The sequence below is a fragment of the Manduca sexta genome, chromosome 15 (genome assembly GCF_014839805.1).
Source record: "Manduca sexta isolate Smith_Timp_Sample1 chromosome 15, JHU_Msex_v1.0, whole genome shotgun sequence".
Taxonomy (NCBI): Eukaryota; Metazoa; Arthropoda; class Insecta; order Lepidoptera; family Sphingidae; genus Manduca; species Manduca sexta.
The window spans coordinates 13,247,380-13,266,065 of NC_051129.1; the positions used below are offsets into that span (position 1 = coordinate 13,247,380).

Consider the following 18,686-nt stretch of genomic DNA (forward strand, 5'->3'; position numbering starts at 1 on the left):
TGAAAATTAAATGTAAATAAATTTAAAATATGCTTTCATTAACTCCAATACAATTAATTAAAATATTGCATTGTATTTACCCAGATCTAATTAAACTCACATACAAAGAACGCATATAAACATTAATCATTTTTATTCACACCCTTACGTTCATAGACATAAGACAGTTTCATAACGATGGTCATCAAACAATTACAAGTATACAAAAAATAAATCCGTACAATATTTTTACATCGCTTTAAATTAATCGATAATAATTTGTTTTCTAACATGTACTCGTTTCTACATAACTTTGAACATGTCGTCGATTATTTTTGTTTATCGAGAAAATTCTCGTTTCGATGTATCGAATACAGCATATAAATTAATCGATATAATATTAGTGAAAATATTTTATAATTTTTTGACGAAATGATTTTCATTTATTTAGTAATTCTGTTCAAAGCAATGACGTTAATGTAGATAATATTATGTCTATTTATTTATTTGCTGCATTAGTCGCAAATGTTTATTTATAAAACTATAGAGCGCTGTAAATCATAGTGTAAAGATAAAAAGTGCTCTGAAGAAAATCTTACAGGTACAATATAACGAAATCCTAAAATGAATTTACTTTAACATTTTTACAATAAGTCATTCTGGTCCCTAAATATGATTTACATAATTATATATGGAATCAGACAACTAGGCTACATAAATAACACCAAATGTACGAAAAGCTTACAGGTACAGAAGTTAAATTTAATGTGTTTCGAGAATCAACTACCACATATCCATCATCGGTCAGTTTTAAAAATGTACAGTCAACCACAAAAATACTTGAACAAATTCAAAACTTACAAACGGCTTTGCTCATGATTTCAATCGAAATATTTAATGTGAAAAAAATCGATAGTTGATAAGGACGCTTAAATGCGATTTGAAAATTTGAATTTATTCAGCTACTTTTCCGGCTGACTGTACACCTATGTACCGACATTTATGTCTCTTGTTATGTAATTATGTAACTTTTGTTATTCCATTATATACTTTATCACAACCCTGTGTGTAGTTAAACTTGGTTGTTTTAGTAAAATTAACACAAACATTTCGCCAAGTAAAATTGTTTTCATTTCTAGAGATGGTTAATTGTGAATACACAAGACAATGATAGGACATTCACTATGGTATTTTTCTATTGAAGATTTGTCCCTACCAAACCCTCAACTTGAAAAAAAATGGTATTAGGGATTCATTAGAATATTGAATTAGATACATATATATTAGGGGAAAATGTTAAATAGGTACATAATATTATCATGGAAAAAATTATTCTTTTCATGTCCCATTTACACTCTCGCCTCGTGGTCGCCTCGCAATTCGCGTGATTCGAGTTTCTGTTTACACTCTTGCAGTGCGATAATTTGTCTTTAAGTCGGCCGTCAAAATATTAGCGGCAAAGGTGATGAGTTTGTATTATTGATATATGATATAATATTTATTAAAACAAACCATTTATATGAAGAATTACGGTAAACGAATTTTTATTTTGCAATATCGACTATGTTCAGGTAGGATTCAGAATCCTTAGGCCGAATAAATATGGATGGATAAATTGATCACTCTGGAGTATAACGTGTTTAAACAACTGGTGTCGAGGCGAGTCGCGAGCGGTTGTGGTGTTCTGTTGTACGAGTGTCGATAGCATTTGGGTATTCAAATGCCACAATTTGAAGATTTTAATTTTTTATTTTTTACTCTAATAACGCAAAAAATCACTTATTTGATATTATTTTGATCCACAAAAAATTGATAACGAGATGGCGGAGAAGTTTATAATTTTGAGGAAATGTGTTAAAAGTTTTATTACCTAAAATGAGTTATAACATACATATTACAAGTGATAGATATAGATAACAATAACTACATAATAGTATTCGCGCGAAACCGCGTGTACAAGCTAGCTAATGGTTAAGAACATGACGTCATAATATAGACACAGACATACCTACAGATATAGTATAAGATAAATACAACTAGATTTCGAAACAGTTTCGAAGATTCATTAACTATTAGGCCGGTGACACTACTCGTTGAATGTTTTCCCTTACATTAAATAACTTTACATTGGCGGACAAAAATATCGTTCCTCATTTTCGACAATAGAAAAAAGAATACTTTGTTATGTACTGTTTAATTTCTTGTGTATGATTGTTTTAGCTACCAATAAAGAATGACAGATCATTAGACTTTTTTTTTTAATTTATGAGTACCATCGAAATAGTCATTAATATTGAATTGAATAACTCAACATAAAAGAATTGTTAGAAGAACTAAAGATTGAAATTAGATATTAAAGTCGTCCTTTTTGCTTTTTTGAACAGAAGACAGTCTAAGAAATAGGCTTAAAATATATATTATGATGAAAGAATATAATTAAGAACCAGAAATTTCCAATTTGAGTAATATTGTGCAGGAGAGGAGTGATTCTATGATATTGAATATTTAAAATAAAAATATGCAAGCATGAACCTATCCAGTAATATTATCGATAAAATTCCGATTATTTTGTCCGCCAGTGTAATATAAAAATTACCATTATAATTGACAATATTAATGATAATTAAATATATACAATTATTTACACTGGATAATTTTATATTTAACTCGATTTAACATTGACGATGAAAGTCCTACACTAGCGATTTATACAACATTCGAAAATCTATGGAGTGACAATACAGAATATAAATATTGAATGAACGATTTTATAATCTGTACCAACACTATATATTAAGCTATAATGACCATGGCGTCTAGTATGAGATTGATTATTGATCATACCTGTTACTAACATTCCATATAATAAAGAATAGAGTTCTTACAACTTTTTGAAATGACCTTATAGGGACCTCATAGGAGGGAGGGCGACACGTGTGAAGGAAGTCGCTTGTCTAGGGGCGGGGGGACGTGCCCGCGAAGTCGTCGAAGACTCTAGGGCAGTGCTAGGGACATGTGTTTGCGGAGTTTTGCCGGAGTCTACATTGAGTCCGCTCCATGCGACAGAAACCCTCGCCACGCCACTCTACCACAATATCGACCTTAAGGTAGGTGCATCATATCCTTGATGCACCTACCTTATTTATCTCCGCACCACCCTTAGGTTGACTGGGAGAGAATCCTTTGGCATTAAGTCCGCCGTACATTTTTTGTATGTGAAGTGCAAAAATAAATAAATAAAAAATCATATTCAGTATAATTAATGATATGTCAACAGAACGCGTATAGCATTATTAGCAAAACAAGCCGCTTGTTTATATTTTGAGCATAACAACGGCACGTCAGAATGGTAGTCATCTCACAGTGAGGGATTCCCCGCTTCGCAATATCAAATGAATTAGATAATTAAACTCGCCAAGAGTTGAGCGCCAAGATGCCTTTCTACAATCATTAACGCTTATAGAAAACAAAAAAAATATATGGAAATATCCGATCGATAAGTTTATCGACTCGAATATGTCATTCCCATATATTATTTGTTTTTATTAACGTTATCATTCGTAAGATGGCAGCTTGGCAACGACCTCAGAAGTCGGTTAGAGTGACATTGAAACAGAAATACACCATGTCTTGTTTACTTTCATTCAATAACGCGACGAGCATGAAGCTCGCCAGGTAATAACCGATACGACCGTCCACAACCAACAGCAACACCATACAAAACTGAATACCAAGATATTGCATGTTATTCCACTGCGCTCATCACCCTGCGGTAGATTTGGTCGAGACGCGAGGAACTATGGAGCAGTGGTGAAGGCTCCATATAACCTCATTCTTGCCGACTTCCCCTTTTATGTGGAATCTAATTATCATTAGAACGATTAGCAGACCGCATTTGTGTATTTTAATACTTATATGTTGTATTAGAAAATTTCACCTATCGCCCCTGGTTTGGAGGGGTTACATCACCTACTGAATAAGATTTGTAAGACTCAAATCAACGGCTTGTTTCACTAATTTATCTGTTACCAATTCCACACGTTGTTTACTACAGCATATTTCAACCAACTGTACGCTCTATGTTAAATATAATATATATTACGAATTATGATAGTTCTGGTATGAATATTAATACTCGTATAACTTGTCGGTGTAAATATATTTTTAATAACGCTTTCAGTATTTCTCAAAATAAATGACGTAAGGAAAAAGTTTTTAAGAAATTTTCTGTCTCATCTGATTTTATTCACACAAAAAAACAGAAAAAATCATGAAAATAATTTCGTACTTTTTTTTTGAGAAATGCTCCACTGCCTGTATGGCTGCAGATTTGTTGAAGACTATTTTTTATGAGCGGTCCGGTCATGTGACCTCACTGCACCTAATGTCAAAAGATATCCAAAAACATGTCGACCGGCAAGAGATAATCATCCCCAGACGGTCGACACAACTATGTCGGCCTATTTAATTGCTAATATAAGATATAAAATACAATATATTTTTAAAATAAATCCAATAATTAACGTTAAATCTGACAAAAAGGAATTTACGTTGCATTTTATTTTTCCAAGTTCATTGTATCTATATTCATATCATAACATGTTAAGTTCACGATCACAACATATAATATATTTCATTATAAACGTATATACATATAATTATATATAATTTACATTGCACTCAAGCGTATTAGACACCATATGATTTGTAATATAATGTATAATTTTTGCATGTATGTATGCAAAAATGGCTTTTGTGTGAAGCTTCTACGGTTCATAAATATAAATACAATTTTATACTACATATTATGAAATACAATACAAAAAGGAAATAAAGATAAGGTCTATAATCCTTTGTATTGCATTTATAAACACTTTATCTGCTTTATTTTTTCTCATGCATACAATCAACCACACAAGTTTATCTACATTATTATAATCTGCAAACACTTTTGCCTCTGACTGTACAACGATCACAGAACAGCGAAAAAGTCATGCAGTTAATCCAATGTATAATCACTGACATATATTTATTTCTAACAAACATCTAAATACACCTAACAACATCCATAAAAAAACCTTTTAAACTCACGCGCACAAACACACACATTCTCTCCTAAACTATGTGGCACACTTCTCTAGAACAATTTATTCCAGAATATCTATATATAATATAGGGCTGGAATATATTCTTTATTCCCCGTGTTAAGTCAATTTTCCGCCTCAAAATACAAATGAAGGTTCGTTCACACATCGACGAGCAGGGGCCGCGGCGGTACCGTGACAGGGCGTATGAGTTGTTATCTGACGTATATCGCGGGTACTCTAGACATAAATAGAAAATAACAACGACATAACCATTATTTACAAATATCATACGATTTTAGATGTTGTGAATAGATATCATAGATGTGCGGATTGATAGCTAAGAGCCTAAGGGTTTCATTATATATAATCGCTTTATAAAAAATGTTAAATGAAATAAAAATTGTTTCGTCGGAATTAAATTACGATACAAAAACCGCGATAGAACCCAAAATTCTTTTAATGTCTAACATTCGTGTAAACATAAGAAATCACTATGCAAATTTTTGTATCCGTGACCGTACACGGAGCCGCCACTGTTCCGACCCTGCACGGCTGTGTGACCGAAACTTTAATTTGAATACATACCTATATCATACAATTTAATTTAGTTTTCGTGTCATTTATCTATTTTGAGAATACGTAATTTAGACAATAAGAGTAAAAATCGCATGACACAAAACGACATCTAAACCCAACCAAGTCACTATATTTCACCCAAAGGACAACATTTTATGGTTCAAGTATTTATCTTTTTTATTTTTTATTTTATCTAATGATCTTTAGTTGTCAAACTGAACTATGACATCACTGTTTAATTCGCAGTTAGTAAACGAGCAAAACAATCCCGAAAACTATTCAAACACAACTACGAATGATATACAATGACGTCATAATCCACGATACTTTGCAACATTCCTAACTACGAATAAATTCATATAGCTAAAACGTCAACAACGAATTAATTTCGAAAATATTCCTCAGGTATTGTCAGATTACAATGTTATCGTCTAACTTGTTCAAGAATATTCAAAGTTATTCAGGTCACTATAATTAACGTTAGAACTCAAGTTCTAGAAATAGTACATCCTGGTCTTCGATCTTTACTGGGACGCAACATCGTATTCTAACAAAAACCAGGGTAAGAGTCACCACTAAATGATCTTGGACGTCAAACTATGGTCTTAAAATTTTTAATTCATTAAAATTCCTCGACACGGGACCGCAAGAACTTAGCCTCGGTTCCCAAATTCTTTAGGGTCAAGTCTAACTAAGGTCACTATAACCCAACCCTGAAGGACAGGGCATCAACAAGGTCCCAGAAGCTGTGGCTCCAACTCCTCGGATATCATAACCTGACCGCCACATCATCGTCCAGACTGCTGTCGACCTCGCAGCAGGAGACCAGCTCCTCAAACGACATACCGTCACAGCACATGGAGACTGACGAGATGCTCTTGAAGAGGGCTTCGGCGTCAAGGTCTTCGGGGAGCTTGGTCAGGAACTGGGCGGCCGATATGAAGTCCATGTCTTTCAGCTCGTCTTGGTATAAGTGGAGGATACCTGGAAGTAAGAATGATAAAATTTTAAGTGGACGGCTGAGGTGGACTGCTGGTCGTATGTGACTATTCACGAACGTTATTTATTACTTATTTTGCGAGTATATTACTGATCTGCTCTATACAAAAAAATAATCTTTATCAAGGACTGTATTTTATACCACTGATTTTGAAAAGAGTAACACTAGAATCTCTTGCCCACTCTTCTCAGATGAGAACTGCTTTGCGAACTGATGGTAGAGTTAATATTTGTTGACTGTATATTAATTTATCTATTAACTGAAACCTGACCAGCACCAAAGACATCTTTCGCTTGGTATTTTGGATTAAGAAAACAACATCTTGTTCGGAGATTGATGCCAACAGCATTATTATAGTCCAAGTGGAATTAACTAGCATGAGGTTTTGGGGTTTTTCAACGATTGTCAGAAATTTGCTGACATACAGTCTTTCGGGTCTTGGTATAGAAAATGAAAAGTATAAGTTTTGTTATTTACCAAGCGCAGCATTGAACAGGAACGTGTCGCCATCCCTCAGGAACACGTCCCAGAGGCGACAGGCGGCGTCCAGCGGCATAGCTTTTGCAAACGCCGTGTACAGCCACTCCAGCAAGTACAGCTCGGGGAGTAACGCGCCATCCGTCAGCGCCGGGATGTTCGTCTCCACTAGGCGACCGTACGCTTTCCATAAACGCTGTAATATTAATAATTGATATTAAAATAACCTTTTAAATATTTGTTTAATGATGCCTTGACTAGGACTGGCCCAGTGTATTAGTGCGCGATATGAGTAGAGACTTTCTCGTCCACCACTACAACTCATGTAAGCCAGGATCAGCAGTGGCACGCATTTTATGACACCGAGCAGTGAAGCTCGGCGAGTCTCAGGGAAAAGTAATTTATCATTATTCCGCAAGGAAATTAATCAAAAAGAAAGATAATGAGTTGGAAAGACGGCGATACGACCACTTTGAGGTAGCTGGTTTGCATCCCGGTTCGGGCAGTGAAATTGGGTTTTTCGACTCAGTATCAGCTCGAAGTCTGGAATTTGTGTCGAATCTATTGCCATTTCGGCAATAGGTTCGCTCCCTATGACACCGTGAGACGGTACACACCCCTGCCCACCCTGGGCGAGGTGCAGTGGCGTACCTGCATGGTGGCGCCGTCGCGCGTGAAGGCGGCGCGCAGCACGCAGCCGTCCAGCAGGTTGGCGAAGCACACGAACGCACCGGCCGCCTCCATGTTCAGGATCAGCACCGCCGCGATGAACGACATGCCCTGACACAATACACACCCTCACACACTACCTGAACTAATTTAACATTTCAAATCCATATCTTTAATCGTGTTTTCTCCACTTAAATAAACTTCAAGGGGTGTACTGTACGTAATACGTATGCACTGGTAAGACAAGACTAAAGAAAAACCTTATTTTATTTAATCTTTAGTAGTTTGCTCGTCGATGTTTTTATCCGCCCAGTTAACAACCTTCGTACTCAAGTAAAACCTCCATAAAACCCGCCATATTCGCTCTAGTTATTGTGCCACGTTCAGAAATCATCAGTATATATCTAATATCAAAATTACCTGCATAACTGTGTAACTGTCAAGGAGAAATCATCTCTCGTAATCTAACACTATCTAGGTGTTCACTCAATTAACCATCAGAGACAGTAAGTCACTTTTCCAAAAAGAAATAAATACTTCAAATATAGAAACCAATATCTACCTCAATAACTACCAAATACTTCTTCATATTTAACAGAGAAACTCATCATTATAATATCCCAAACATATAGTAAAATTACACTCACTTGCACATATCCAATATCAGGTCTGTAACAAACATAAGCCGCCAACAATTCGTGCAACACGTCAAAGTATGGCCCTCCGCGCTGGAATATACACAAGTGTGGGAACGTCCGCGCTATGTCCAACTGTATCAGCTCCATCGAACACTCATCACCATAGTCCAACAGATCAGGATTCGACTTCGAACAACACTTCTTAGGCTCACTGTCTTCTGTGTGCGACTTCAAATTCTGCTCGCTGAAATTTCTCGGTATACCTAAACGTTTGTCGTCATCTTTCTTATCTTTTTTAGTGTCTGCCGGTAGCACGTCATCGAATTTTGCTTTATCTTTCCTAGGAACACATCCACATCCCTGATTAACTTTTAACCGCTTCCTTCTGAGCTGTGCTTCTTGTAACTTCTGCTTGGCTTTCGCTACGTAGTCCTGGTACATTTCGTGCGTTATCTTCAACTTGTTCCCTATGGCTAGTTGCCACACCTTACCTCTAACAGCTGGTGGTAGCCCGCACCACCATAGCTCTAGAGTCCGTTTTGTGTTTTTCCTGCAATAGAAATATATGACATAAAAGAACCGAATATTTGATACTAAATGGGGTACATATTTATTTAGAGAATTCATCCTATTTAACAAATTTGTTTTTATTTGTGATTGAGCTTCTCATTGTACATATCCAGTGTGACTAATTAACAACATTCTTCTTCAATTTTCAAACAATCAATATCACATCTTGACCTTAAACGACAAAGTGTGACACAAGACATATAGTTTAATCCCGAGCATTGTTTCAGCACAATGCGACTCGACTAAAACAAACAATCGCAATTGACGAGCAACGCTAGCATTGTCTGCACAATGGGTTTGACCCGCTTTAGCTCACGACTAACGTGTGGACAATTAGCCATGCCGAGTGACTCAAATTAAACCGTTTATAGAACACATAAGGATTATTTTAACTATTAGTGGGTATTTATCTCCTAGGAATTACTAGGCATTACGATATCTCGTGTCAAAATGAAGAGCGGAGTTGAGTGCCATGCAGTACTTCCTAATTAAGTTCTGTATGGTGTTTATGGTCGTATTGCTTACCATCAGAGGAGTGGGATGCTTGTCTCGTCATTAAGCTTCAATAAAAAAAGAAAATGCAGTCCTTTATAATTCAATGTTCCAGTATTAAGATCATCTTTTTATTATTTATAAGTCTCAACCATCACCGACTTGCACGTCTTGTAGTTCAATAATATAATTGGTGTAATGCTTTTGAATGTGTAGGTTAAGGTGGCAACTTTGACTAAGTTGAAATGTGTGTTCTATTTGGTTTATTGTTACTCTCATTCTGACCTGCCTTTTGAATATTAAACCTAACCAGCAGGACCACTATAAGTTATGGTAGCATCTATAGCCATTGTAGAAAAACAAAAAGCATGTCTCAATTTATCGAAAGCTACTATCATATCGCTTACTATTAGGCGAAAGGCAAGCTCGTCTCGTCATTCAAAGCAATAAAAAAAAGCCACGTAGTTAATTTTTAGCAAGTCTGCACATATTTGAACAAAGGAGGGCAAAGTACATATTTTAGCTTCCAATGAATAAATTGTTGAACTATGAAAAGAGGACAATTGGTTGCAATTGTTTGTAACAATCAAATTCCTTTGTAATAAATGAATCTAGGTCTTTATGCGTAGATTGTGTGGTATAAATTAATTTTACGTTGTGGCAATTTATTTAGTGTGTGGATAAATTATTTGTTCAGCCTTCTAATGTGAATTGTGTCATATAGTTATCTCCCTTTACTCACTTACTCTTATCCTATTCTAATGTTAAGTCGATATAATACTGTTCAAGAATGTTGCTATAAAGATATAGCTTAATTATTACGACCAGCTATCTGCTTTATGTTAAATTTCTTTAATGGCATTTCGTCCCAAGCAATCGTTTTACAAAAATTCAAATTTAAATATCTAAGCTTGTAGAGGAGCAAAGGGCTGATTTTTGCGAACCTCTTTTATAATACCAAATCCAAATAGATATACTAGTTCGAAATTTAATCGCTAGATGTCACTACAATAAAAGACGGTCTGCCTTTCTGTTGCATTCAATTTTTAAAACGATTTAACGAACGAAGCTTCTTGATGGTGGCAAGATACTTTGTACATATTTAAGAGAATATTTGCCGTATTTGATTAATCGAACATCAATTTTATACATAAAGAATACAAAGTCTGTAATGTTTTATCCAAACGGAGGAAATATTTTTACAAATACTATAAGTGTATTGACATTATCACCTTCAAGCACATAGTTGGTACTCACATATTCTGCCAGTCGGGCAGTATCGTCTGCGTCCACTCCCGCGCGTGCCTCGCCAGCCGCTCCTCCTGCCGCAGCGACTCCTGCAGCTTGGCGTGCCTCGCCGCCACTTCCCTCTCTACCCTCCGCCTCGCTGCCTCGACCATGCGAGCGTGCTCTGCCTTGTGACGCAGTGCTTCTTCCGTGCATTTCGCTGGAAGGTTTGATGGTCTGAAACAAAATACAACGACATAAATAAGTTATGACGTGACTCTATTAAATTGATGTGGTTTTTGTCCAGTTTCAACCTGGAGTGTTGAATTGTGCCTGGTATGCACGAAGCCTAACATAGCTGGCAAAATAATAACACCTCTACCTACAATAAACTGACTAAAAACCATATTTTTCTTATTCTAACACCTAAGTGATAACTGACTTTGAATTTTTTTTATTCACTTCTCGCAACTAACGCCCTACTGGTATATAAAATCTCGCTAACCAATCAGATACAATCTCAATCGAACTGCATAAACATTATAAACATCACGACCGCAACAGTGGGGAATCCCGTCGCACGCAACACAAGCGACTCATGAATCTGTACCGTATTGGGAACGAAGCAGTTATTATAATTATGTATTAATATTCAATGATACCGAGTACTAGCACAGCGCGCACGTTTATTACGAATTATCTTTGTTCTTGAGTTCGCACAGATGCTAGTAACCTCCTTTGGATGCAATACACTAGTACTTGTTTTCGTTACATATAAGTGTTAACTAATCACTGTTTTGTACAACGTATGTGTCTTCGCCAAATCATTTGAGAGGATATATTATAATAGTTAAAAAAATGATAGGCATTGTTTTAGTTTTGTGGTTGTATCTGATATCGAGCTGACGATAAAGTATGTTAATTTATTGTCCATTATGAAATTTTACGTTTCATGTCACACGATGACGAGCGCAGAGGAGTGCTTTGTGCTAATATATAATGCTAATATTTATATCTTATTTTCCGAGCACATCTTTGTCATACAATAGTTTTAAATACGACAAGCCTTCGTACGCATCGCTCACAGATTTCCTCATGGTTCATAATCCACTTATCAATCACCGTCCAAATGATATTATAATATAAAGGTTTGTATGTACGTGTTTTAAAAAAACGCATTTTTTAATACATAACTATTTCCTATTTATACAACGCAATTATGATTACGTCGAACGGTCATATCAAGGTGCGTAGTCCGCTGGGAATATTAATTACGCGTCATCCTAATTTATATAGATAAATTATCTATCGGCACAATATAAAAAATACAGCACGCGATAATGATAAACTGCATGGCGAATGAATCGAAATAAATGACGAGGATATATTAAAAACGCGTCCCCAATAGTTCATCCCCTACATAGGGGAGTTTAACACAATGGATTGTGTTCTCGAGGGCACGTGACACAACGATCTACGAACTAACTCTGTCCACCCTCTTTAATACCCTGCGCTTGAGCGGACATGTGGTGCCCTTTATTCGGTTATATAAGATTTATAGACATAGGAATTTCATGGGGCCCGCATCAGTATTATTGTAGCAATGTTTAGTGTAGTTCATTATATTAACTCGTGGGATTTTTAGGGGAGAAGTTTAGAACGTGTTTCATAACTTGGCGTGGACTGTTATTAAGGTTTTACGCGTTGACGTTAAAATTAATTTAAAAATAAAATTGCAATCGAGCCTTCTTTAAACAAGCAATTAAACGCCAAATTAGAACTTTGTGCAAATGAATTTGGATAAAAATAACCTAAACTATGCACTAGACACTGATTAAATATGAATATCAGTGAAGCCTTAGGCAATTATGCATAGGTATATGGCCTACATAGTTGATTACACCAAGTTAATCATAATTGAAACTGGTTAGTGAATAGCACAAATATTTGCATTAACATGTGTGCACGAAATCAATCGCACGCGCTCGCAGACAAACACGCACACAATCAACGCACGCACAAACTCATTAGTGAATACAAACACTAATTATACGTAGTTAGTTAGTGGTTATAGGTCATTTGATTTACAAATACATTCGTATAATGGAGTGCAACGTCTGTATTCACTTCTGGGTGAAAAAAATCCTTTTGGATCCCCGTTGTACATGTGTAAGGTAGACTGAGTATGTCGGATTTTTACCGATTAAAAAGCTCATGTTGGTCTCCATCAGTATTTTAGAATGACTCTGGGGCCTCGAAACGTCTAGGATCCTACCATCCAATAATAAGGCCATTTCCAGAGCAAACACAACTTACGGGCGGGAATTTACAGATTTAGGTACTATTTCTTTAAACATAAATTTTATGTTTTTGAAAACTTTAATATACTTAAATAATCCTTATCAAATTGTCTATCTTATAGTGTTGGATGCAAATTAAAATTATGTGAGCTTTAGGAGACGCGAGGTATCAAAAATTTTAGTGCCAATTTCATTATCAAATTAATAAAACATTATCCACATTATGAACAACGAAACCAAAGATAACATACTGTAGAAATATATTGTGATTTTTTTTTATTTCTATTAAAAATTTCGAATAGATAGATTCTAAGAAAACATTGAGCGTTTTGCTTGGGGCACCGACTGAATAATACAAAGCAAAGGCACAAACCGCTGAGTTGATTTGGATGAAATTTGGCAACCAATAGTTGATAAAACACGACCTGGATTAACATATAAACAACCTAGGCTGTAGAACAATGTACAGGGGCCTTATTGTCTGCACCAGTTATTTTGACAGTGCGTGACAAGCACGTAACGCACCGCATCGCGTTTAAGACAGAATACAGATTACAGAATACTATTCCAAGTTATTTCACGAAGATAACGTAACACGCCCGTATAGTTTACACTGTCATAGAATATAAGGCCCAACAAGCACTATTATTCAACACAACGACTTCGTAACCTATAACACATTTTACGACCGCAAAACATCCGAACATCCGACCAAATAATTCAATCTAATACAAACACAAGCGTTTATAAACAAGGATTGTAGCACTAGTTATTATAGTATTCAGGAGCGATCCACAAGTCAGATTAACCATAAAACTCATATGAGATTCCATGCACAAACACCGTCCGCTAGCATCGTAAACTACGCTACACACGCGTAACATTCTCGTCGTGTGTACAATAACATACGGGCTCTTTGTTTTAGTTACAATGTCGGCTGTGAAACTGTGGTAGTAGGTTCGATCAACAATCAATGATAAGCTTTATGAAATTAAGTTGTTTGAGTGAGGATTACAAATAACAAATTAAAGTCATTCGCTGGCGATTGGGTTTCTAAAAATTGCTGTTTTTTTAATTTAACTATAATGCACCCTGGTTAGGTAAACATTAATACCAGATTTTTTGCAATTTCAATCAAAATACAAACCTGATTTTTTTTACATCAAGTTCAAATAATTAGAAGAACATCGACAAACCATGAGTCCTTATTTTTTTCAACCTACCTACAGGGTATGAAGTATGAGATTACGTTTACCACGCTCGCTATATATAACCAGCGGAATTCGATTTATTCACCATCGAAAAATAAATTTCCGTGCATTGTCCGCGAACGTTATGCTTCAACGAAGGATGAAATAGCGTACAATGACGGACAATTTACAGTGGACCGAATTGTACTTTATTTTTACGAAACATGTCTATGGTTATTTATCTTTACACCGCATGAATGGTTTGGATGAAATAGGATTAAGGGGCTCGAAGGACCGCAAAATCTACCTGGCGCGGCGGAGCATGTAAAGAGGCGTAATTTTAAGCTATATTTAATAACAGTGATATGCAGACAATATTGCTATATTCATATCTAACTAGTAAAGACATGAAAAACAACTCCAAACTACCAGTGGAGAAAGGTGACATTTTCTTACAGGGAACCAGAAACAACATGTAGGTACTAATATGCATAAATGCGGTTTACAAATCCTTCAAATGATAATTAGATTCTAAATTAAGGAAAGCCGGTAGGAATAAGTTGATATGGACATTTCGCCACTGCAAACTACATACTTTATTTCTTGTCTTCACAAACACTAGCATTTTCCTAAGACCTAAGGGGCAAGGGATACGTCATGCGGAATGTATTCACTCAAGCAAGAGTTTTTTCTATAGTATGATAGCAAAAGAACACACCTACAGCGCGCCCTGTAAGCGGGGCCTATTTAATTCACAACTCTGTTCATAAAGTTCTCAAACTGGCCGCCGCTCGCTAACAAGGAACCGGTACATTAAGCACACCATCTCTAATTAGCAGGATGCACGCCAGACTCTCGTCTAATCGGCTTTCGCAAACATGAAGGGTTGCATGCCACACAGTTTATTAAGTGTTCCTCTAAGGAATTCTTGGACATGATATCGGAACATTACATTATAAAATAAGTTGAAACTGTAAATTCGTAGCGATTCTACATTTAGATTTCATGTCGGCCATGACTCTCTGGTGTTGGATCACTTAGTAAGATTTTCGTCGTGATCATAAAAGACTACGTTGGTACAAAGATGATAATGCATGATGCTAATAACAAAATACAATACAAAACTTCCAACTTATCTAATACACTATACCAAACAAAGTCTACGAACAAAATCAAACAAACCGATTGAATGTTGTAGAACATAAATTTAAAAACATAAATCGCGAGCATCTCTACCGTCGAAAGCTGTTAGCGCTGTGCCGGGGGCCCTAGAGCGGTCACGAACTAGCAAATTGCCGACCGGCCGCTGCCATTACCGTGGTATTTCCGCTTCCAGTGCGCTCCTGGTACCAATTTCTGTTCATACACTGTATTTCAACAGTTTTCAGATAAAACTTTATAACAAGGATTATTTTGGTTGCGTTAATACTGCATTTAACTTTCAGACTGAGACGATACAGACCTCGTACTTACCACTTAAACTACATATTGACTGGATATGGGACCAATGTACTGATAATCAGCATTTCTCGGTTTATTCAATTTGAAAAACACACATGTAATGCCCGGGGTTGGAATTAGCCTCTAAGAAAGCATCGGCCGGTTCCCTATCATCGGACGGAAACAAGCTCAGCAAACCGTGAACTGTGTGAGTAATTCTGTGAACTCCTGCAGGGAAATAGGCGTGTTCTTAAAACATACAAAAGAACAATAAAACCAAGACACATATTTGGAAAGCCCTTAATATAATTTAAAAGAGTGGAATTCAAGAATTCAGTGTATGTGATGGGATCCTTGCGAGATTTCGAACCCTCGTCACACACACTACTCGCATACTTTATATTAGATTAGTTACAAACCAAGGTACGAAATACTCCTCTTAAATTTTTGGAAAGACAATATTTAGAGGGAACTAAAATAAATTATTTTTATAGTAATAATAATTGAGATTAATGTATATACATCTAAAAGTAACAAGTAGTCTCGTGTGATAGATAACGTAAAGACAGTAATCCAAAACGGAATACTAGCAAATCAATAATAACTATAATAGAACAAAAAGGCCTAGAATATTGTCATTATAGTTCATAACTCATAAATTGAAAGTCATTGAAAATCATAATCCTCTCAATCTCATTTGGGTAAAAAAGACCGCATGGCTCACTTTGTAACATGAAACTTTTAACCTTGTGCTAACGAGATGAGGCGCACAATACTCTTCATTCTGAATAAAGGTTCCTTTAACCGCATTCCTCTACGGAACAATATATTTTTATTAGAAAAATGAAATTGTTATGTGCTAATCTGTACAAGAGCTTAAAAGAAGTACATAATTGTGAACATTATGGGTATATAAATTCTGGCACTAATGACTTATAGCATTAATAAAACATTTCTACTTGTTTGGTTAAGTTTTTTTTCAATTATCATAAAGGTCATAATATACCACAAATGTTTTAGCAGTATTAATAATCAGACTATAAAAACAGTGCAAAAACTTAACTTTTCGATATAAATCTCATTAGTCTAACAACTTTGGAATTGAAAAAACTGACGCCATTTTTGCCATTTATGAAATTTTTACTGCTAAGTCCAACGACCGCCAAAATTGGAATACACTTATACAAGCCTAATCTTATTTGTATCATTACTTAGTACGTTTCACCATTGAGAGATGTTCAAAAAGGTTTAGATACGCATTGCAGCGTATCATATTTTATTCAGCAATAAACCAGTGGTGGAATAATAGGCCCCATTTTATAAAACCCATTATTTTATACAGGAGAAAATCAATGCCGTAACGAAACATACGCGTAAAGAGATAACTGAATGTAAATAGACCATACAGGGTGTATAATGTAGTAATCCCTAATTAGAATTCCTCGGGCGCTCCCCTAACGGGCTTTCTGTGGATCCGTGACGTATGTAGTTACGATGAGTACTGAAGGCGTGTTTAGATAACATTGTGCGCTAGTAACAAGATTCAAAGACGTTTACTATAAAGATGGTAAATATAGACGAACAAGATATAGAAGATGAGATGTACAGGGGTATTAATTAGGTCCATTTGTGGGTCGTTATTCAAAAAATAGTTTAAAATAATCATTATTTAATGACTCGGTTTCCAAAAATAACGTAACTTGAGGTGGGGTGACTCCGCTAGGTAGGTCAGAGCCTCAAGCTTGCTACATCTATGTGCCAAATGTGATGGAATTCCAAAGCCATGCAAAGGGTTTGCAATAATCGCAATTAATATTCAGCAGGCGCTCCCTAACGGGCTTTCCGTGGACCCCCTGAGTGTCGTGTTGTCACGAACTTGTCCACAAGCCCGTACAAATTGTCTGGGCAGATAGACGGTGGTCACGACACACGGCCGGTCACACCTCGCGTTGTGTTTACATCGTACGACATATTGCAATTCTTTTAGGAATTAACACCTTCTACTCCTTACTATATCCTACTCGTACTGATCAAAGACGCATAATTCGCTTACAATTTTTTTGGTTCAGTGAAAATTCAAAGGTATAAAATTTATGAAAATTTTATTTAATTAGTAAATCTATCCAAATTTCTTTGCGAGATACCATGAGTAAAGCTTTATCAAATAACTTGCTCAACGCTCGCGAAAGCCTCAGTAAGCTTTTAGAAATAATTTGAGTAGACTCTACTTATACAGATTGTAAATTGCTAGAATTTCATTTTACAAGCAGCTATTCTAAAAATAAGAACACCGATTTGTTATAATATTTGCGATTTTTTTAAATTTTGATGCATTTTAAATTTTTGGTAAATCTATTTACGGATATTCATTTTTTAAGTTTAACAATAATGAACATAAAAATATTGAAATAATAATTAAAACCAAATTTCAACAATGCCAAATCGGATAAATCGCCTTAATTGAAAGCAAAAACTAAGTCGCATTATGTAAAGCGGCCACAAAGCCCGTTTTGTGCATCACTGTTAGTTATCTCTGGTATTTCCTGTGGCAATTAAATACAAACGATCCGATCTCTGACAGTGGAAAAATATTACATAATTATGCATTATGAACATGTGTAGATAATAACACGTAGATACACGACGGGTTTCGATATAATCTTGTGGAATTATGGAAGTTTATTTTATATTTACACGTAAAGTCATCTGTTTGTGAAAACTTTACCTCAAAAACCCTAAACATTAATATATTATGGAATCACTTGTATTAAATACGATAAGGAAAATTGAAAAACTGTATTACGGTATGACTGGTGTGCAGAGGTCTCGGGTTTGATCCCTGGGTTGTGATATTAGCTTCAGTATCAGCCCGGAGTCTGGAATTAGTGCCCAAAAAGGCAACAAGCTCGCCCTCTATCACATCATGAGACGGAATACCCACGATGGAAATTGAGTGCACTAGTTAAACCTCTGCCTACCCCGTCGGGGATTAAAGGCGTGAGTGTCTATTTGTGTTCTTACAGAGGCTTATAGGTCAATTG

At 35.8% G+C, this 18,686-nt stretch overlaps 1 protein-coding gene across 1 annotated transcript; it reads right to left on the reverse strand.

The window, feature by feature from the left end:
* Positions 1-993: 993 nt before the first annotated feature.
* On the reverse strand, positions 994-10,973 carry LOC119189391 (TBC1 domain family member 12-like). The gene is made up of 5 exons (XM_037438873.1): positions 10,746-10,973; positions 8,436-8,976; positions 7,771-7,899; positions 7,120-7,315; positions 994-6,626 (listed from the first exon to the last, which is right to left on the reverse strand). The coding sequence occupies exons 1-5, from the start codon at positions 10,886-10,888 to the stop codon at positions 6,412-6,414; spliced, it is 1,224 nt and encodes a 407-aa protein (XP_037294770.1). The 5' UTR covers positions 10,889-10,973; the 3' UTR covers positions 994-6,411.
* Positions 10,974-18,686: the final 7,713 nt, after the last annotated feature.

Coding starts and splice junctions, on each gene's coding strand:
- LOC119189391 (XM_037438873.1), bottom strand. CDS start 10,888: ATGGTCGAGGCAGCGAGGCGGAGGGTAGAGAGGGAAGTGGCGGCGAGG. Junction 8,977..10,745: donor CTGCCCGACTGGCAGAATAT/GTGAGTACCAAC, acceptor TTTCTATTGCAG/GAAAAACACAAAACGGACTC. Junction 6,627..7,119: donor CCTGTTCAATGCTGCGCTTG/GTAAATAACAAA, acceptor TCTTACTTCCAG/GTATCCTCCACTTATACCAA.